Genomic DNA, 22,865 nt, shown 5'->3' with positions numbered 1-22,865 from the left:
GTGCAGCACCAGTATCACTAGCTTAAAACTCTCCCACCCTTACTCATTATGCTTCCTAGGATATTTCTTCACAGGGGTCAGGTGGACAGAAGCCAAGTCACTGTGGCATGAGAGCTGGCAAAAGACGGTCAAGAAGTGGAGAGAAGCAGACAGAGCCTAGCCACTGAATAGGAAGCAAATCTATCTTTCTAACCCATTGGTGCTCAACCTTTTGACCCTGTGGACCAAAGGAGTGGCACAGGGCACATCTGCAAACTAGATCAGGCCTGGGTGCCCAGCACCACCCCCTTCCCTCTCTCACATGCCAGGACTGGGTCTCCAGGGCCTGGCACCATCCCTCCTAGCCCCCTCCCCAAACCAGGATTGGGCCCAAGGGCCCAGCACTGTCCTGTCCATTGGGATTGGGCACCAGATCCAGCATGCAGGGCCTGGGGCTCCCCATGAGTCCAGAGTTTGGGTAGCAGAGGAGCAGTGCCACTGCCCCCACACTGCCAAATTTCCATACCTAGGGGGAGCCCCGTGGGCTGGATGACAGTGCTGCAGGCTGGTTCTGGCTGGGAGGTTTAGACCCCCTGGTCTAAATACAGTTCTGCTTTTGCTTTTGGAGCCAACTCAAAAGTTACAGTGAAGCAGCCCTGAGTAGTAGGCTAAAGAAGTAAGGCTCTGTTTAAGGTTTTCTTGGACAGTTCAGGAACTGCCATGGCCATGGCATGAACAAATGCCCACTACATTTGACACACTGGCTTCTGATAAAAGATGGCGGCTTTCCCCCCACTCCATCTACTACCTTTGGTTTAGCAAAAGTTGCAACCCACGCTAAATTAAGCAAATGCTGCAGAGCCTTTATTCACCGAGCTCATTGTTACTGACAATACTGCATAAATATTAAGAGCTTTTGCTTTAGGAAAAGGCAAATAAAAGTGGCTTAGTAGATTGGTTTTCATTAAAAAGGCATCATCCAAAACGACTGCATACTGATTTGTGACCTGGCTCTTATTTATTTAGCTACTACACTGCTCTCTGGCTCTAAGCTTATAAGCAGACTCATCAGAAGAAAGGTATTATTTTACCTGAAGGATTAGAAAAATCAAGAATGCTGGTTGTAGGTTGCAACAGGTCCGGGCTGCTGGATGAAAGTGTTCCAGGGATAGGCATGATGGCCAGGCTGTGTCTGCACTGCCTTGTTCCAACAATGCTGTCATCCTGGGATTGACTTACACTGCCATCACTGCAAAACAAGTAAAAAAAATTACCTACATTTAGCCTATGCAGAAGTTAAAAAAAAAAAAAAAAAAAAAAAAAATCACTGCTACTCTGCACACACAAGGATGCAGAAGAAGAACAATCTAAGCACTAATTTCTTCAATAACAAAGCAGTACACAGCAGTGGCATTAATTAAAATGGTTTAACACGCAGCATAATCCAGAAAAAAATGCCTGGCAGTCTAAACACTCCTTATATAAAAACTTCTCCCACAGAAAGAAGCTGTCCTTTTGCTTTATCACCATTCCTTACTTGTATTTCTATTTTACCAAAATATTCTACATAAATATATATATAAAATAGTGAGTCTTAGTGCAAAGAAATCCTCTAAGGATAATAGCACACTAGCTGCAAACAGCAAATTACAAACCACTTACTGTGATTACCAAATATTTAAGTACTTCTACCCTGTATAGGATGTATTTGTTTGGTAGTATATAATGAAAGAAAAATTGCTTATACTTCCATTTACATACTTGGGCATCTACTTCCATTTACACTGAAAATCTACAGAAATGGTTAAAGCAATGCTCAGCCCAACAAAGCACTGCAGTAGAAATTTCTACCATGGTGGAACTATGCAAATCATCTGAACAGGACAGCTGACTGCACTTTTACTAGTCATGGCCATATATTTAAAATACGTATATTATATGCATGTAATTTGCATCTGAAATAGCTCCTCAAAGGGGCTCTACATTCTTGAATCCAGAAGCCTCTCTGAAGGACCATGATGCTCCTGTTGTCCAGTTTTCTACCTCCGGTTCTTCCTCAGTTAAAAAGTGCTCCAGAGGATTGCATGACAAAGTACCCAAGCTCTGCAAAAAGCAGCACCAGGGATGCAGCAGAGTTGCTGCTGGATCTGCTTACTCCTGCAAAAAAGGACTCTCCAAAGCTAAGTGGAGAGTTTGTTGGAAGAACTTTAAGAATCAGAAAGCCAGAAAGTTCCTTCCAAGTAAAAGAGGAAATGCTGATGTTTGTGCCTCACTTGCATGCCCTGCCTTTCTTGAATTAGGTTGCTGCAGTGCATTACCCAAGGAAAACATGGCAGGTGGGAGAGGTCTAGTCACCAGGGATCCTGGTTCTCTCTGATAAAAAAGAATCCCCAATTTTCAGATTAAAAGAAGTAATCCAAAATCCACATTTTTCCATGATTAAAATGACATGCCGCACGAATAGTGGTATTTCATTTTAATCATGGAAAAAAGTGGATTTTGGGTTACCTTTTTTAAATCCAAACATTGGGGATTTTTTCTTTAAGTCAGAGAAAACCAGGATTCCTGCTCATCACATAGCAGAAGTATCAAGGATTATCAGCGTGTGGCAAGCAAAAAAGCACTGAAGCCCTGAGAAAACTGTAGGCCAAAGTAGAATCAATAAATATATGGCCCTTCATCTCAGAAAGCCTAAACCACCAGCTCTTGCCTCAATAGGAAGCCAGAATATAATCTGACTAGTAGCAGAGGATAGAATAAGCTTTTAACGTCTTACCCATTATTAAGAACAATTAGAGACAATCAGCTAAATTGTTAGGCTTCACGTATATTATTTGCAAATAATTCTTTTTTAATTTCAATTATGAAGAAGACTGAGAGAAGCTCTACATCATGATTTAGGAAGCAAAAAGCTGGTCACAATTTGATTACCCTGAAACATATTTTTTTCTGATAATGAAACTAAAATCAATTCGTTTCTCATTCAAATGTACCAAGTGGGAGTCCAGTTACTGTAACTGATGTATCTACATACAACTTGCTTCTATTTATAGTAGATGTGGTACTGCACAAAATGCACACACATTTATGTAGCATCAGTCATACAAAAGTATCCCAGGAGGCGGCAGTTTATTTTAGTCTATTCATAAAAGTAACTTAGTGGCCACAGCCAGCATCTATAGATATGGTACAGCACATGTGAGTAGGAAATAACAGCTGAATTTCAAGGATCAAGCACAGGGAAAGCTGAAAGCTGAGACAACAGAATAAGGGTGGAAAGTCTCAGAATAAAGAAGAAAGATGGATTTTTAGATGGTATTTGAAAAGGGACAAAGATTTAATCAGTAGAGACCAGCTGTTTCAGATAGTGAGGACAGAAAAATATCTAGTGTTGAAGATGTGTCAGAAATATGCTAAAGATCAGAAAAACATGGGTTACAGACTGGGGAGAAGGGGATCAATTAAGACAAATAATTTTGCTCTGATTCAACAGATAAGAAGCCAGTAAAGATATTTAAGATGGAATGCTATTGTGATTCTTCAGGGTAGACAGAGTAAGTGAAAATTGGAAAATGGAGTCATGGCTTCAGTCCACTTAGAAAAGAAGGAGGAGGACTCGAGAGTAGTTTAGATGAGAGGAAAAGAAAATAGGAGTAAGCTTTTCAACAGTGAAGACAGCACAGAGATGTGATGCACACAAACAGCAAGAACAGTCAAACATTAAGGGGGATTACTGAACGAGGGGCAGCCAGGACTATAGTTCTGATGAAGGGTACTCATTAATCAGGGCATCAGTCTTGGACTTCATAAACTGAAGAAATTTATGACAAAATGGGGACCAACAAGATTAAGGAAAAGAAAATGTGAGAAAAGAAGTGTCACAGGGCACGTCTACAAGTGACATTACGTTGCCGTAGTGATGCACTACAGTGACGTAGCATATCACTATGGTGACGTAGCATCAGCAGGCACAAACCATGACACTGACGCAATGTCGCCATAGCAATGAGCTACCATGCTGTAGAGCGTTGCTACGGTGACATAACTGCTAAAAATAACCACGCGCCACCGGGAGGCGCAGTACCGGCTGTTACTATGCCATCATTTAGTACTTCCTAAAGCTAGCGCTAAATGACAGCGCAGTCACAACTGCGGCGTGGGGGGCACATGTAGACACACAACACCCACTGATTATCAATTTAGGCAATGGTTTCAGGGTCCACAAACTCAGGAGGTTTTTAAGATATATATCTAATTAATCCGGGTGCAGCATTCAAGCTGAGATGCCATTCTGTTTTTACTTTACAGGGCTGCCAATTGAAAGGCCTACCAGATCTGGTAGTAATTACATTAAGTGACATTAGGATAATGATATCACAAAATCGGGATCCGTGCAAGTGTGCAGTAACCTGGCAAAATTCTGCTTCTTCAATACCCCACTCATTGCTCAGAGACAAAGGTGTGGTAGATTAATACTTTTTCAGTAGAAGGGACAACAAATCAAATACGATGATGCAAACTTAAGGTTGAGACTTTTTAAATTTCACATGGAAAAGCTACTGGAATTATGTAGGGTATTCTTCATTATTAAAAAAGTGCACTGAAGTGAGGAAGCATCCATGGCTTGTTAGGAAGCTATATTGATACACCCCCGTAATATATAATTAGGCAATTTCTTACCAAAATAGTCCCCTGAGAAGTGACGCAGTAACAGAAAGAAGACAATGTTGAAAAACAAGGAGAATACAGCAAACATTTTAACAGCTCTAGGCTTCTTTTGAGAAACATAAACAACAAGGTTTACACACAGGAGAGGAACAAAAGTGAAGAGAGAAAAAAAATCAGATGACAAAAACAAGCAGATGCAAAAGATCAATTTGACAATCAGTGTTTGAATGTGAACTAACATTTGAAAAAACTAAACTAAGAAAAAGGCATTCCTTTGTCTTTAAAATGGCATCACATTTTGATCTTGCGTCATAGTAAAACACCCCTGCTATTTTCATAGAAATAGCATGCCCTGAAAAAGTACTAAAGAAAAAGCATACCAGTTTGGTGCTGGCTAAGAACAGGCAGAAGCTGTCTTAGTTGATTAAAACAAGGACAGATAAAAAAAAGCAAGCAAGAAAATGTTACTGAATTTCAAGAAAATGTCATAAAGGTAAGACTTTGCCTGTGCAATACAGTGCGTCTCAAGACAACCTGAATCCAGTAGTCTCTCTCAAGTGAAAGTGCTTGAGTCATAACTGACAAAGCACTAAGGAACAATAAAGCAGGTGGTAAGGAGTAAACAGTTTGCCAGGTTAGGATTTTTCCACCTCTAATTTTTATTGCAACAACACTGTTCTACTTTAGTTAAAATCCTGTTCTAGTAACATGTCCATTCCAACTTAATAAAAGAGGCATTTTTCTATTTGCTAATCTAAAAACATGTAGAACATGTCATTTAGATTTGCTGTCTTATCCAGAATGAGTTTAAACTCTTAAAATGATTAATAATTGAAAATGCTGCAAGTATAAGCAGTGTATCAAACAAAGTTTGGCATATAGAAGTCATCTTTTGATATACAGCACATTTGATATATTATGTATTATAAATCAAAGAATAAACATTAAAGAAATATCCCAAGCTCAAATGCAGATACTCAACTGCATGCACAAAGGAAGAAAACACCCAGTAAAATCTTTTCCCCAAAACAGTTAAAAATGTATCATTTAAAAAGGGGGTTGTTATAAACAAAAGGATCTGCAGAACCTTTAACACATCTACCCATTTTAAAAAAGAAAGCAAAATAATGAATACTTTTCAGTGCCAAAATTGCACAGTAAGATTCTCATGTTCATACTATAACAATGGTGCTATGGAAAATAATGGCAATCCATCAGCTATCTGAAATACAGACAAGCATACAAAATGATGGCAGAAAGAAAAGTATGTTAGAAAGTAGATACTTGAAGGGAAATTACATTTTGGTTTAGCTGTATAATTGCAAGTCATATTTGCTTCTGTTTTCTATACAAACAACCTTAACAAAGCGTCCGATAATGTTACCCCTCTTAGGTAACAAGTTCTATACGACAGCGCTGTTTTACCAGAACACTCTCACCTACCTAAATAGTTTTGGGGGCAAAATACTGAAACGAGTCTTGTCTAAAATTTTCTTGATCCTATTTCTTCCACCGGATACAGTGTTTGCTTTCAGTTTTTTGTTTCCTTTCTCACGTGGAAATATCTGTTCCATGTCTCCTGGCATATCTGGGATGGAGTAACGGTTATTTTTCTTTTCTGCAATTTTTGGAATATGTGGGACTCCGTTTTTCTCCTGGCCTATCCGGCTAAGCAGCTCCTTAAATACTGTAAAAGAAGGCAAGTTAATTATAATTTTTTTACCCACTGAAAGCTGTTCTTTAACTCTTCCTTTCACCCTCAATAATCACCATAATATTAATAATAAAATTAAATAGTATTGTTGTAAGCATGCTGACAGAAGATGCCTTAAGGCCTTAGTTCTCTTCCCACTGAATCTGGTAGAGTTTTGCTATTGCATACAATTGGAAAAGGAGTAGGCCCTAAAGAATTAGCAAAAAAGAAATTGCAAGGAGAAAATATACTGCATTGGAGGGATCTTATAAATGCAAAAGAAAGTGAATTAGGAGAAATGTCATCACTTACATTTTTCTAAATTAGCATATCTGGGTGCGTCTACATGTGATGGTACGCTGTCGTAGTAATGCGCTACAGCAACGTAGCATCCATGGGCAAAAACCAAGACGCTGCTGCTGCTTCACTGTAGCATGACATTCCCTGGGTACAGTACATTGCTACAGCGACGTAAGGGCTAAACGTAACTGTGCACCACCAGCACAGCGTAATACGGGCTGTTATTGTGCCAGCATTTAATAGTTACTTTTGGAAGTACTAAAAGACATTTAGTACTTTTAGGAGTGCTCAATGCCGGTGCAGTAACAACAGCGCCATAGGGGCACATGAAGACACTCCCCAATATAGCAAATTTAACTGCACTATGTTACCATTCACTACAGATAATTAGCTTCATAAAAGGGGAAACACTACATTCATATCAATCAACTGTTAGTATTTATTGACTTTCTGTGTCCACATCTTTTAGGTAATGGGATGCAGATGTTTCCTTAAACATACCTGTCAGACTGTCTGACACATTTCCAAGGCCATTTTCTTTCATCTTCAATAAAGTAGATTACAAAATATAATCTGCACTAACTGCTCTTCTGCATTTATCAGCTATAACTGGTCAACCCCTTACACTGGTACTTCCTGAAAACATTATTGCAAGAAAAATATTCCACCAATCTTATCAGTGTTTCTGTTCACCTACCCTCAAAGTGTTTATTAATTTCCACCCAGGAGTTTATTTATTTATTTTATATCTCAGAGGTGGCTGAGATTAGACAAATGTTTTCAGCTGAAAACATATGGTGACATTCACACAATTTAGAGCTGCTCATCACTGAATTACTCATCTTTCTCCCCAAACCAGGCAGCCAACATATTCTAGATACAATTTCCAAATCAAATGGCATGCTTTTACCACATAGCAAAATTTAGACTTTAACACCTTCATAGGAGAAATTCAAGTATGAGGACAGGGGTTCACTGATAAATTATGTGACTAGACAATGGCATAATCCCAGGTGTTTAGCACTCAATAGCACATCGGGAGAAAGAGAAAGCACCCTGATATAATATTTTGGAGCAATAAAAATTACTCGGAGCTCTCCCATATAAATCTCTATGTACACTGTTATAATGCTGTAAATATACGCTATACTGAACCTATTTTTCTCTGAACAAGGTAACCTGCACAGGAAGCTGTCCAAAGGGGTACAATTACTAATGTCATTTTCTGTTAGCATAAGTCACTGAATGCAGAGGATTTTTTAAGATTGTTTTGTCCGTGTTTTGCTTGTGAGAATAAACAATGTCAAAGTTCAAGAGATTTTTTTTTTTTTTTTAACCTCTACAGTGGTATACAGAAAAAAGAAAGTCATTTAAGGGAAAAAAAAAAAAAATCAGCAGTGAACAAAGACAGATTACTGAAGGAAGAACATGAGCAAATGAGGCCCAGGAAAGAAAAAGACTATTAGAAACCCCATATGCAACACATTTACTAAGTCAGGAAAGGGAAACCATGTGCGTTTTAGGGAAACGTCATTCTTACAACATCTGTGTTTGCATTGTTATTTGCACACCACTACTAAAGTCTAGTTGGTCTGACAGAGATTGTAAAGAGGTAATTCTTCATTCTGACAATTCAAATCTAATATCATGCCACTGCTTTCTAGTTCAGCTGTACAAGGCAGTCATGCTATGCTTCTGCCTCCCATTGTTAAAGTTGTAGGAAAACTGGATTTTACATCTTGGCAGAACATATGACTGAGAAAAGATAGAGAAGTGAGTGGACTACTGGTTCATGCACTCCGGGCTGGGTTTTACAGCTCCATCTTCAGGCATTTTTCATCAAGGGACAGTCAAGATGACCAATGGTCAACTGAGGATTTGCCAAGGAGTAAAGAGTTGGTTGAACTTACTCCATTCCACCTTACTTACAATCCCTGGCCCAGGAGATGTGCCTACACAAAAGGAGGCACGGCTGGAGTAAGTCACAGGTGGCCGAGGAACCCTTCCGGCAGTCCCGAGGTTTTCAGGATAGGAACACTGGTTTATTTTATATTGGATAGGAAAGCCTACTCACCAAAAATGTTTGTCTTTACTGTAATGGAAAGATGAGTATTGTTCCTCAAGATTTCAAGGGCTTTCACAAATGTAATGTTCTCAAAGTTCTGCCCATTTACTTCCATTATCTTTTAAGGGGGAAAAAAATAATTTTTAGATTGAATATCATTAACTGTTTTCAATGCTCTAAATGTACTATTTAATGAGATAAAACAGGCACCATAAAAATCTTCAGAGGCTACCATACTGCTATCTTTATGGATAGTACAAAAATAGTAGACAGTACAAAACTATTCCTTAATTAAAAAAATCCTAATACTTAAATGTAAATGGTTCCTGTATACAAGTCTGTATGAATAAACAGGCTTATAAGTTACGTTATAATTACAGAATATCCCTTTAACAGTGTTTCTTAAAACAAACCATTTTCATGATACTTTTGACTTTTCCATAGTATTTTTAATATGAAAAAGAATTCCACATTCAAAGCGTGATCCTTCAAATAGCACAGAGGTCACTCAGTAATGAGCAAATGCCTACTATTTTAAGTCTTAAATTTCAAACCAACATGTTCTTGAATATGCTGTAACTGGTTGACAAAGTATTGTTAAAATTACATTGGACACGTGAATATTTTTATGGGGCATTACCTGATCGCCACGCTTCAGCCCAACTTCTGCTGCTTTGCTGCCTGTTTCTACAGTCTCTACAAATATACCAAAACCCTTCTCACTTCCTCCCAGGAGGCTGAAAAACAGAGGCGAGTCTCTGGAAGCCTTCTGCAGGGTAATTTGCCTCCATTTTGCCTTGGCAGCACAAGCAATATTCAGCAACCTGAGGTGCCCCTTCATTTTCTGTAAACCAGAACACACACAGGTAAATACAATGTTTCTTCCACTCGAACTGGAAACACGATTGAGAAGAAGGAACTACAGGAAAATGAAACAATATTTTTAAGAACCCAGCTCTTAAGAAATAATTCCTGTTATTTCTGATTTAGGGCAATTGGCTAGTTACCTTAGGTGTGTGTACACAAATGCACAGAGCCTGGGAAACAAAAATTGGAAGGAAGAACTGGAAGCCCTTGCACAGGCATGAAGCTATGACGTGATCAGAGTAACAGAGACGTGGTGGGAGCTCGCATGACTGGAGCATAGTCATGGGTGGATACAAACTGTTCAGGAAGGACAGGCAGGGAGAAGAGGAGTTGTGCTGTAGGTAAAAGAGCTGTACGATTGCTCAGAGCTCCAGTATGAAACTGGAGAGAGGCCTGTTGAAAGTCTCTGGGTTAAGGTTGGAGGGGACAGCAGCAAGGGTGATGTTGTAGTGGGGGTCTGCTATAGACCAGATGAGGCTTTCTTCAAACAGCTAGCAGAAGGTTCCCAATCACAAGCCATGGTTCTCATGGGGGACTTCAATCATCCTGACATCTGCTGGGAGGACAACACAGCAGTGCGCAGGAAATCCAGGAAGTTTTTGGACAACTTCCTGGTGCCAGTGTCGCACCAGCCAACTAGTGACCACGCTCTTCTTGACCTGCTGGCTCACAAACAGGGATGAATAGGTGGGGAGAGTAGCAGTTGTTTGGCAGCAGTGACCACGAAATGATTGAGTTCAGGATCCTGAGGAGAGCCAGGATGGAGAGCAGCAGAGTACAGACCCTGGACTTCAGAAAAACAGATGAACGTGGGCCGACAATGCGAGGTCACGGTTGGCAGGGCTAACCGGACCTTGCCGTGCATCCACAGGTGCATCTCAAGCAGGGCCAAGGAGGTGATCCTCCCCCACTATGTAACACTGGTCAGGCCACAGCTGGAGTACCATGTCCAGTTCTGTGCGCCTCACTTCAAAAGAGATGTGGATAACATTGAGAGGGTCCAGAGGAGGGCCACCCGCATGATCCAGGGACTACAGGGCAGACCCTACAACGAGAGACTGTGGGACCTGAACCTGTTCAGCCGTCACAAGAGAAGGCTGAGGGGGGACCTGGTGACAGTCTATAAACTCATTGGGGGGACCAGAAGGGTTTGGGAGAGACCTTGTTTCCCCTAGTGCCCCCTGGCATAACAAGGAATAACAGCCACAAGTTGTTGGGGAGCAGGTTTAGATTAGATATCCGTAAGAACTACTTCACAGTCAGGGCGGCTAGGATCTGGAACCAACTTCCAAGGGAAGTGGTGCTGGCTTCTACCCTGGGGGTCTTTAACAGGAGGCTTGATGCCTACCTAGCTGGGATCATTTGAGCCCAGTTTTTTCTCCTGCCCTGGCAGGGGGTCGGACTTGAAGATCTATAAGGTCCCTTCTGACCTTACTTCTATGATTCTACGATGCTTGAAGTAGGGGTTCAAAAGATGAGGGAGCTGGACTGTTCTCAGTGGTGGCAGATGACAGAAGAAGAACCAATGGTCTTAAGTTGCAGCAAGGGAACTTTAGATTAGATATGAGGATGAATTTTCTAACTAGGAACATAGTAAACACTGAAGCAGGTTACTCAGGTTACAGAACCTCATCCTTGGAGGTTTTTAAGACCCAGCTAGACAAAGCTTTGGCTGGGATGATCTAGTTGGTGATGTCCCCTTCTGAGGTCCCTTCTAATCCTAATTTTCTATGATTCTTGGAAAACCACAGAGGCAGAAAAATGAATACTGTCTACATCATTTTACTCCTGGACTTGAGATAATCAGTTATGATTTAGAACAAATAGGTTTCTGTTAAAGGTGCCTATACATTGCCACCATGTAACCAAACTCTTTTTTATATTCTTAAATTAGATAAAAAATAAGACACCAATCACCACAAGGCAAGATACTGATTACTTATACACCTACCGTATTTTCCAAGTTTTTTTCAAATTCTTCCAGAAAACGTGTCATAGCCGGATCTCCTTCAAAATCATTAAAATGATTGTTTACCCACAATAAGACCACTCTGGTAACCTGGAAAAATAACATTGACACAAAGGTGTTTTAATTGTGGTTCTTGTTGATGTTTTGGAGGGAGAGGATAGGGGAAGTAGTTTGTTTGGTTTCATAATTAATATTAAGATATAAAACATGACAAGATGTATATGCTATAAACTAGGGCTGTCAATTAATTGCGACTAAGGCATTAATCATTGTTCGCCTTATTTTTTTTAAAGCATTAATCATGTACGTGGTTTTGGATCCTGCATCCAGTCTCCACTCCGCCACCATCACCGCAGCCTCTGGGCTGCTCTGCAGGGCGGTGGTGGCAGCGGAGAGGACTGCAGGGCAGCCCAGGCATGGACTCTGGGGGGCTGCAGCAGGTAAGGAGGCGCATGCACGGACATGCAGCCGCAGCCTGCATATGGCCAGAAATGCAGCCCAGCAGCATGTGGAGTAGCGCACACCAGGTAAATCTGTGAAGGGGAAGGGGCGTGGAGGGGTGTGCGGGGTGCAGATTGAGGTCCCCATGGTGAGGGAGGGAGGGAGTGGAACAGAAGCAGGCACAGGGGCTGGGGATGTTTGTGGAATGAAGCCATGGGCAGCTTGTCCAGGGGGGCTTGGGTCACTGTCCACACCCCCAGGGGAGGTCTGGGGGGCACATGCTCCCCGGATTAGTGCACAGGGCAGAGGCAGGTTGCCACTGCGCAGTGGGCTCTGCTCCCCACTGCTGTTGCCTTGAGAGCCACATGATGCCATGCTGTGCCTCCCACCACTAGGTAGGTAAGGGACCAGGCGCAGCCAGCAAGAGACTCCCGGGATAAAGGCAGCAGGGCACAGGGCCTCAGCAGGCAGCCCACCTATGGCCTGCGCATGAATTCAGAGTGTACATGGCTCCCCATGCCTCCCCCCAAGGTATGCGCAGCAATGGGAGCCCCCTACGCCCTGGATGAGCCACCCATGGCTCCGTCCCATGACCCGCCCCAGCTCTGGAGCCCCATTTATCCCAGCCCCTGCTCCCACACACCCATTCCCCCACACAGACTTACCTGCTGGGCGGTGTCTGTGCATGTGTCTGTCAGCCCCTCACTCCCAAGCCACAGCCCCATCCCAGCCCTGCTGCTGCCCCTCACTCCTGACCTACAGTACCCCACACCCTGCCAGAGCATGTGGGAACCCTCCCTCCCCAGACTCTAAATCCCACGCACCCACAGGCCCCCCACACCTTCCCAAATTCCACCCCCACACACACCACCCACAACACAACCATACGCAGTACCTCCATCACTGAGTTTTCCTGCACATAAATTTTAGTTGTGCGATTAAAATTGTGATAGAATTGTGACCAATGTTTTGATCGTGCAACTAACCATGATCAATTTTTTTTAATTGGTTGACTGCCCTACTATAAACAAATCTGACATTCCATTGGCTTCAGCAGCAAGTTCACAGTCTTTTCAAAGCTGAAAACCATAAACAGGTCATTTTTACTTTTTTTTCTTGACTGCACAATTAAAATGATGAAATAAGGGAAAATCAAATTGGATCTGATGGCCTGTATTACTATTTTTCTCGAACCTGCACTTATCTTTTCACCTTTTATTTGTAATTTTCTTTGCTTAATTCAGGAACCTTAAACTTTCATTCACTGTCACAGTGAAGGATCATTTCTTTAAGAATAATTTTTAGGAAATACACTATAATAGTAAAACATTATATTCGGAAAGCTTTGTTACTAACTTTTGATACTGCCTTTCACTGCGCTACAGAATTCTCGTAAAACTCTCATAACATAGTAGTAAAATCTGTTAATTGCTCAAAAATCCCCATTAAAAAAAGAGTTTAACAATGACAGCAATTTCACTCTTTAAAAAAATTTATTCCTTCCTGTTTTATCTGCTGAGATAGCTTTTTCCCTTGCAAGTCAAAAATAAATAAATACATAAATGCTGCCATATGCAACAGTGCTAAATTTCCACTTTTGTAAAAATGGTGTTGAAGTCATGGCTTGATAAGAAGTAATTTGCATTCTCTAGCCCTATGCTTTCAGTTCATTTTTAAAAGTAGTATATTGAGAGGAAACACTTCTTTTAAGTATATGCTGTTTCAGAACGCCCTGTCAATTGAGTATCAACTAATATAAAATAGAAGTTAATTTCAAAAGTTTTTTGTAGACCTGCATATTTTTTCTTCCTTTTTTTTTTTTTTTAAAATAAGTGATGGTGACTGTCAGAGTGAACAGCAGAAAGAAGCAATTATATGAAACACAGAAGCAACTATATGAAACACAGCTGTAAGGCACAGGAAAAGTGTGTAATTTTAGAAACTGGCTCCTTCACAGCTCTGCTGTTTTTGTTTTAGCTCAAATCTAGTATATAAATGATGAAGTAGAACTAGAGCATTGTTGCCACCTTTTAAACTAATAGGCTATAAACTAAAACCCCATACTGCATAACTTTTTCCTATGTGAGAGTACAGTTACATGACAGCTACAGTCACATCTCCATTTCCAAAAGTACTTTTATTAGCTGCCCTAAAGGTTGGTATCATGGTCATAGAAAGCTTGATGTATTTAAAAGCTGCATTCCGTAAATAAAGTGGAAGCCAGATGCAATGCATGACCATGAAAGAAACACTGATATGCCCAAGAAATTATATGCTAATAGAGAAGTTTTTTCTAAGAGGACTCAGTGTGTTATTTATACTCAAAATATAGGACAACATAGCAAAATATTTACGCCATGTGAAATTCATCAACATAGGTCTAGATTTGGATGCCATGAGACAGGATGGCATTTGTATTTTAAAATCAGAGACCATATACTGTAAAGAGCTACACAGGTGTATCAGAATTTGAAATCAAACATTACATGCCTGAAATAACATGAAAGAATGCTTCCTGATGCTACTGAAATCATACATCATTCTTAAATAAATTATGCTTTGATTATTTTGGAACCATGACGATTTAGCAGCTCTACAAATGAGGATGTGTTTGAGAAATTTTCTGCAAGAATATTTATCTGTAAGTCATAAACAAACCTTATCCCTGAGGCTATCTACTTCAAACCACTCCAAGAGCTTATCCCCAACTTCCAAGGGGGTTGAGAGAAATGTTCTGTATGTTAAAAGGAAGTCTTCTATGTATGTTGGATCAACGATGGAATGCTCTTCTATTAAATGTGTGATGAGTCGCTCAGGTGTTGCCTTAAGAATAAAAAAAACAAGGGGGTTTCAGAAAATGATACACAGTTCCTAATCCTACTCCATGACACTATCCAGACTTTAGATTAGATCCATGCAATATTTTCTTTGCCTGATAAGCTCTTAGAAAGAGATAATCAAAAAACAGGTTACATCCCATTCTCCCATTTCTTTCTTCCTGGACACTTTTGGTGTCTATACACAAGCGTGGAGGCTGCTCTGGCACGTGGAATTCCAGTGCATCGGAACAGACTCAATTAATCAAATCTGCTGGAGCGTGGCAATTTCTGCGCTTCAGCAGTCTCCTGTGTCTCGTGTATCAGCATCCCTGCACTTAAAAATGGCAGCAGGGGCACTTGAACAAGCCATTTTTAAGTATGGGGACGCTGATATGAGACATGACAGTGCTTTAATTAGAGCAGCTCTCGGAGCTCATCTAATTAAAGCATAACACCCCCTCCCCCCGAGCACATATAAAAGTGCCCTTCGTAGGAGTAGCATGTTGATACAACAAACAAGTACATTTCCTAGGTTAAAAAAACAATTAAGTCCCTCTTCTAAACCAATACAACATATATAGACAGTAGCTATAAAAACAGTGTAATTTTTTAAACACAAAATCAAAAAAATCTTTCCTGAACAGATCCTACTCTATTGACAAGGAATGGCTAGTATATTTACATGAAAATCTAAATCCTTCCTAATCAGACTGTTTTAGAATAGATAAAACTGAACATCTGTCCTGGGTTCTTACCATATTTTTAATCAATTAAAATGTAATAGATTGACAAGAAAATTATTTAGCAAGCAAAGAAAAGTCACCTTAATAACTATGTGTCCTTTCCTGGTTCCACTGCGATCCAGCTCTCTGTGCTCCTTTACCATAACAATTTCTCCTTCTTCCTCAACTTTATGAGTGTTTTTTTCCACATGGTTCAGAATGCGCCAGTAATCTTGCTGGGCTATGCATACAAACTGTGCCAGAAAGACATGGGACCACTTAACAAATCTGTAGTAGGTAAGCACACGTCCACACACCAAACCCAGACCCATGTTATATAGCAGTGCTAACTTACCATTTGACATCAATCCAGTTCTGTCCTGTCTAGTTCCAGTAGATATTAAATTATGGAATACAAGTGAAATTACTATAGGATAGTATATTTAACAAAATGGTATACTGTACTCTTGTTGGGCTCCTTAAGAAGCAGTTCTAGAAGAGAACTTACTTCTTTAAAAACTAGAAATGTATATTTTCTATTTAACTGTTCTTGCTGCCTTTCAAATGCACAAACAGCATGACTAGGGTCCTTTAACAGCCCATTACCTCAGCACAAATAGTTCCCGTTTCTCATGTGACAGCAAAAGGAAAAGAAATCTGAACTACCAAAAGAAAGAAGGAAAACCGCAACTAACCTAAGATTAACAAAACAAGATAGAAATTTTCTTTTTTCTATTTCTAGAAAAAAGGAATTGCATTAGATGAAAACAGACTATTTTTGAACCCTTAAAATCATAAGAGGGTTATATGCATGCATAAAACTTACCTGACAGTCATCTACTTTGGTTCTAACCACTCCATTCATATACTGCTTTTCCAGAGAAGGAGTAATCCCAAAACTATTTCCCATACAGAGATTTTCAGTTTTCCCATCTGGATAGCTGATCTCCACAGTGCCATTTAAAATGACATACCAAGAATCAAGCTAGAGGGAATTAAAAATGCAACTCAGCAAATTTTTATACAGAAGACATTTCATTATTAATCTCAGAAAAATTAACCCACATGGTAGAAAACACATTGTTCTTACAATGTCATAACAGTCCTTTCTTTATAATGTATGCAACAGTCAGCAAAAAAATTAGAAATACTAATTAATGCTAACTGTAAAAACACTATCACTTCCCTGACTGGTGTGTTCACTTCGTCTATAACACTAGCAGACAGTAACTCTCAATCACATGATCTCTGGGTGCAGTGATTGTAGCATTGTCTTTATATTGCAGTAAGCATTGGGACGTTCTAAAACAGTGTATTATATGAATAATACACTGGGGCTTTTTTTAGTTGATTTCATGGGAAATCACAGCCAATGCACTATTTCCTGGCAATCACGGACAATGCCATTTTTCGCAGTTTCTGTGAAAACCACAAAACTATAAACAAAGTAGACCTCTAACAATAATGGTGGAGCCATGTTCTTCTGCAATGTTTTTTTAAATATACCTGTTAAAACAGGACAGCTGGATGCTCAGATATGTGAAAGGAGCTAAATGACTCCATCAATCCATAATAAACAGAAATTTCACAAGAGGTCAAAATGTGTTTTAAAAGTTTACTACACCAAAAGAACAAGAGACCTTCTTTTTTATAGGATGAAAAATAAAATTTTGAAAGGGTTTTTACAAGGTGGTTAGTACTTAAACATTAGTACGCTGTTAGCAGTTTATCTACTATAAATACAAATTAATACCATTATTTATCATGATTTCAAGATGTTAAAAGTCCTGAGGATCAAGACACATGCATCATCATTAAGGCAGATGCTATAACTTACTTCTTGTCCGTCTTCAAGTATGATGGCTCCCGCTTGTTCTACCACTTCAAATATCATAACTGAACAAAGCTCTCTTCTCACAGACATGGTCATGTTTGCAAAAGCTGGGAGCTGATGCATAAATTCCAGTAATTGCTCTATTACATAAAGGAAATATTGATATGAAGATTGCAAGGCCTGGAGCCTCTAAGGTACCAACCCCCTGACAGGTATATCAAACCTCAGAGTTAAACTCACTGAAAGAATTGCTCAGTGATATTTCAATCCCTATTAGTGCCTGCAGCTAAATGAGCACAGTATGCATTTTAACAGCAATAAATGGAACTGGGCTTTTCAGTCTGATTGACTATTAAGGCATCAATCTAGCTAAGCAGAGAAACACTTGAACTTTGAGCAATTTAAACATTATAACATATCCCAACTGCATGGCTGTTATTAGATTGTTAATATCGGCAACATCAAACTATTTTTTTCTAAGTGTAGGAAAATAATTACAGGAAAAGTCTAAACAGTCCTAGTCTTTTATCATATTAGTGCTTACAGCTTGTAGAACTGTCATTTTGGCTCAAATCCTTTGCAATTTAAGTCAGCCTTTCTGTCCTATGATAATATGATGCCTTCACTAGGATTTGGTAACAAATTAGGCAGTTACACATAGTCAGAATTACTTCAGGCCTCCCTCATTACCAAACTGTAATCATCAATTTACTTAATGCAATATCACAGCCCTAACATTTGAAGTATCTTGCTTTCTATGCCCTATATAAAAGAGATCAAAGACAAATAAACTAGTTAGGTTATAAACTCTTTAGAGCCGAAAGTTCTCCAAGATACACCATGAAAAGTTATGAGGCTATGGTTTTATTAATAATGTGCTCACACACTTCTTAAAAAAATGTCTATTATCTGGATTATAATACCAAATGCCAAATCAAGATCTTTTTATTTCTCACCAATGTCGTCATCCGTTTTATCTGCAGGTTCTTTTTCAAGGCACTCTCGTACAACGTCCCGTCCTAATAATGGATCTGAAGTTCTGTCAATATCTTCATCTTCCTCCTCCTCTTCATCTTCAGAGTCCACAGGTGCTTCTGGGAGTCCTGTTAAATCTACATCTCCCATCTCACTTTCTGTAGCCTGAAGAAAAGAAATCTATCAGGCAGCTGGTTCAATTTTGACATCGGTTTATTCTCCCTCAGCTTAAACCACAAAGATGAAGAGACATTCTATGATCAACAAATATGGACTAGAAATAATAACAGATCAAAATAGTCAGCTTAATTAATATTAAAATAAAGTATGCTATTACAGAAAAACTAGTATTAATACTTATTGATCACACACACACACAAACTGTCATTATATAAGGTACCACTCATGAATGGTGATCATTTCTGCTTTTTGAAAACAAAAGCAGTATACTGAATCACACATGCTAATTTACCCATTAGGATCTCTCTTAGACCGTAGATTATTTTAATCACAAAGCCACTTTCAGGAAGAGATAGCTCCAGAAATGTCGCCAGTAAATGGGAAAAAATAAGAACGTGCTGCAAGTGTAACTTTACAAAATAAACAATGTTCAGTCAAGCCACTTCAAACCTAAAAATCCTACAAATGCATGCTCTACGTGAAAATTAAAGCTCCAGAACTATTTAGGCCCTCCACTAAAGCTAGATAAAATAAATGTTTTTTCTAGAAAACTATAAGTATATTAAAAGGTATAGTGAGTGTGGAGTCAATATGAGAGAGAGAGAGACTGCAAAACCCCCACTGACTTTGAGCGGACATCAATAATATTACCAGGTAGTATTTCTCCCAATGTGCTTATTTTATTGATAACAGAATTTTGACTTGCTAGGGGAACTGAACGAGGGCCAGCATTCTTTTAAAAGAACCGCTATTCAACTTACAAGGAAGTTATGCCAGCAGATTTGCTAGTCACTGCCTCATAGCTGGCTGGCTCTACATGTCAAGTAAAAAAAAGAGAGAGAAAGAGACTTGAGAGACGTGAGCCAGGTTATCCTGGGTTTCTTACAGGCAAAGGGATTTTTTGTTTAATCATTTAATAATTCAAGGTTTTTCTTTCCATTTCATAGCTTACTATAGGGCATAAGTAAAGCTGAGGCATTTTTATAATGTAGCAACACTAGGGATTACGCTAAATTTTTAGCCAAAAAAAGAGGAAGAGAGAAAGGGAGGAGATAGAAAAAGAATACATTTATGTAATTCTAGAATACTGTTCTGACCAACAGTGAAAATAACAGTGGCTGAAATGAAAGATGGACATATTCTTGACATATGTTTTAATATATATTAAGTCAGGAATAAAATCGGGTCATGTCAGGTGAAGCAGATAAAACCAACTCAAACCTGTGTTTTTCAGTACTAGCCAGTGCTCAGCTGGAAAGGTTTAATTTGTTTTTTTCTGTTTACTTCACTTGGAGATGACAAAATGGTCTTTCACACTTCTTAAGAGTCTGTGATAGCAGTCACAAGTCATTTGTTTCCTTTTTACAGCTAAAAATAAAACTCCTGACAACCAAGATCAGATGCGACTTACTTATTATCCAACAAATATAGAGAGAGGTAATGCATTGTGTGTGGCCATGTGCCATATAAACCTGTTCTTTTACATGGAATTTTATCCACCAACAGTAAATTTTGATTCCATGTTTGATCCATCTTATTTATTAAAACAGGGCTGTTGAACTTCCAAATGGCCAGAAGCTACACAGCCAACAGGCTGCAGCAGGGTAGGCCACGGCCCCCTCACTGCTATAGCACAGGCCCAAGACTGCAACCTGCACCCACCCAGCGCACCATGTGCCCCAGGCTCACCCTCAGCTCCCATCCTGTTAAAGTGCCCACCCCCTGGGGCAGGAAGCAGCAGCCAGAGGTAGGGGGGAGCCCAGAGTCTCTGGCTGCTGTTGCATCTGGAGAGATGCAGGGATTGGAGGCTGGGCAGGAGCCCAGAGGCTGCAACGTAATCCCAAAGGCTGCCAGCTGGACAGCGCAGTATTAAAACAAACAAATCAAGAAGCCACCAAAAATAAAGTCTGGTAGCATTCAGGAAGTTGTAGAATCCCTTAGTGCTACAGAACAGAGTGAGAGGGAAAACCGGATACACACAAACAGGATGTTCAACTCCTGGCTTGGAAAAGTGGGATCAAAATGAAGCTAGAGGAGTTGAAAGAACAGGGTCTTTACTTTGGAGTCAGTGAAACATCCTTGCATCATCTGCAACTGTTTCTCCTCTAAAATAAACAAACAACAACAACAAAAATCAGACAACTGCTTGTGTATAGTCAGTTTATTATAGTAAAAGCTAAATGGTCCCCACTTACCAAACATTACAAGTTGCACCATGCTTAAAACTTATCCAATTTACCAGTCATGCTGGTTATATTAGCCTTTTCAGGGTCACTGGATACGCACTAATTCATCTTGGGTACAAACCTATGTGGCTGTGGAGGAATGGTTATGCGATTTCAAGCATCACCTGTTCATTCAATAAATACTGCATTTTAACACTCACTTCCAAATTCCTCACCAGTTAGGTACTGCACGGACAATCCCTAATATGCAAGTACAGTAAAAGCTCTGTTATCTGGCATCCCCCGAGCAAGGGGATTGCCAGTTATGCAAAAATTCCAGTTATCTGAAACCCACCTGCAGCAGTTACTCCCCTTCCCGTCAGACACTGGCCGGCAGGGCCCCTTGGGACAAGGGTTATTCCCCCAACCTCCTGTGTCTGGAGGAGGGGACAGGAGGGGGCTTATTCTGCTGCTCAGACCCACCTGTAGTAGAGAGAATAACCCCCCTCCCTGCCCTCTCTGCCTCAGGGGCCACGCTGGCCCCCGGCTGCAGCACCAATGGGGAAGCACCCAGCAGACCTGGCTCAAGTCCCTGCCAGTGGGACAGGAAGGGGTGAATTAAACCCCACTCTGGCCAGACCCCCCACCCCTGCCTGGCCCTGCTCTGGCTGGGGAGCAGAGAGGTGGGGCCAGCCCTGCTGGGCTGCAGCACAGAGCCCAGAGAGCATGCCAGGATGCTGGCGGAGTCCGGTTTAAGTTAAACTTGGAAAGGGTCTGCGACAGACGATGCTGTGCACATAAACCAGTCTGAGCCAAATCAGTTAAGTGTGATAACTACGTTCAACCAGGTTCATCACAAACCAGTTTCAGCCATTTTGAAACAGGTTTATGTGCACTGAATGTCTGCTCTGTTACAGGTTTCTGATCGGTTAAAGCAGTTTGCATGTAATGTCTGTCCTTAGCCACACTGTTCATTGTTCAGATTGTGCTGTTTCAAAGTTTCTTTGAATTTGTAATGCAAAGCAAAACTTCATCAATTTTCCCTCTAAGGACCTGGAAAAAAAAATGTACTTTGTATACATCTTCTTTCCTAGCATTTTTAAAAAAAGATGTCCAAATTTTTCTCCATTCCCCATGTAGCATCTTAATAGTGACAAATGTCCCCATATTTGTTAGAATAATCTAAAACAAGCTTGAACAGAATCACATCATTAGCAATAAAGGACAGCTCACAATGCAGCTTCTCAAACCTTCTTACTTGGAGATGATGGTGGAGACCAAGAAAGTCCAATCTACTGCTTATACTATAAAAACAAGTAAAGGATTTTCTTTCTTCAATTTCCCCTCCCCCTCCTGCCCCACAACCTCCTAGCAACAAAAAAAAAAGAGAGACTTGGATGATACCAGAAAAGTAACACCTGTGTTACTGGATTATTGCCTGCTGCACTTCAGTAATGTGTAACGATAGCCAGGATCCTATACCTGCAGCAATACTTTTATTGCTATTATTGGATACCAGTATGGGCGTCATGCTGTGAAGTCAAATGAAACAGCAGCACAGGGGAGAAGACAATGACATTGGGAAAAAAGAGAAAACAGAACTATCCAAAAGTACATACAACATTTTATCAAGCAGCGTTTAAATGATTTAATTACAGCTTTTCTAACAGATGGAAGGCATTTTTTCAATATCCACAGATATTTCATTAACCACCTTTCTTTAATTTCAGCCAAGAAGTTAATCATATTCGTTCTTGTTGGCTATAGAAATCTGGATTTGAACAGCATGATGTGTCACTGAAAAGTACATGGCAATGAATACGAAAAGGGTAAGGACAGGTGTTTAATTCCAGCATGGCAAATTTCAGAGAAAGAGAACTGTGCTGCCTCCACCTCCCACCCCTGCCACCTACCCCAAGCACAACTGCAGGTCACTGGACTGGTCAGCTGATTGGTAGGATGGGGAAAATGGCTAGGGGTCATTTCTGTATGGCTTGACCCATCCCAGGGACACTTTGGATAAAGCCAGCTGATCCATGCACACACTAAGGCCCCAGTCTATGCAGTAGGGCTGTGCAAAGCTTTGGTCCCCAATTCAATTCAGCGGAGATTCAGGGGGCACCCAGTGTACTCAGCAGCAGATCACTTCCGCATCTGCTGGGGAGTGCATTGCATCTCCCCCCCCCCC

At 40.3% G+C, this 22,865-nt stretch overlaps 1 protein-coding gene across 8 annotated transcripts in view; it reads right to left on the bottom strand.

Annotated features, from left to right (window-relative positions):
- Positions 1-22,865, bottom strand: part of RAPGEF6 (Rap guanine nucleotide exchange factor 6) — a 229,346-nt gene that overhangs the window by 46,762 nt on the left and 159,719 nt on the right. For all 8 annotated transcript variants that reach the window (XM_019535060.1, XM_019535062.1, XM_019535055.1 and 5 more), the window contains 10 exons: positions 18,314-18,497; positions 17,361-17,497; positions 16,350-16,508; positions 15,625-15,777; positions 14,641-14,805; positions 11,524-11,631; positions 9,346-9,549; positions 8,715-8,823; positions 6,091-6,334; positions 1,071-1,228 (listed from right to left, as the gene is read on the bottom strand). In XM_019535060.1, the coding sequence (XP_019390605.1) occupies positions 1,071-1,228; positions 6,091-6,334; positions 8,715-8,823; positions 9,346-9,549; positions 11,524-11,631; positions 14,641-14,805; positions 15,625-15,777; positions 16,350-16,508; positions 17,361-17,497; positions 18,314-18,497 (1,621 nt within the window). The remainder of the gene's footprint in view (positions 1-1,070; positions 1,229-6,090; positions 6,335-8,714; positions 8,824-9,345; positions 9,550-11,523; positions 11,632-14,640; positions 14,806-15,624; positions 15,778-16,349; positions 16,509-17,360; positions 17,498-18,313; positions 18,498-22,865) is intronic.

Source organism: Crocodylus porosus, unplaced genomic scaffold, assembly GCF_001723895.1.
Source record: "Crocodylus porosus isolate Cpor-Errol unplaced genomic scaffold, CroPor_comp1, whole genome shotgun sequence".
Taxonomy (NCBI): Eukaryota; Metazoa; Chordata; order Crocodylia; family Crocodylidae; genus Crocodylus; species Crocodylus porosus.
This window is presented reverse-complemented; position numbering and strand designations above follow the sequence as displayed.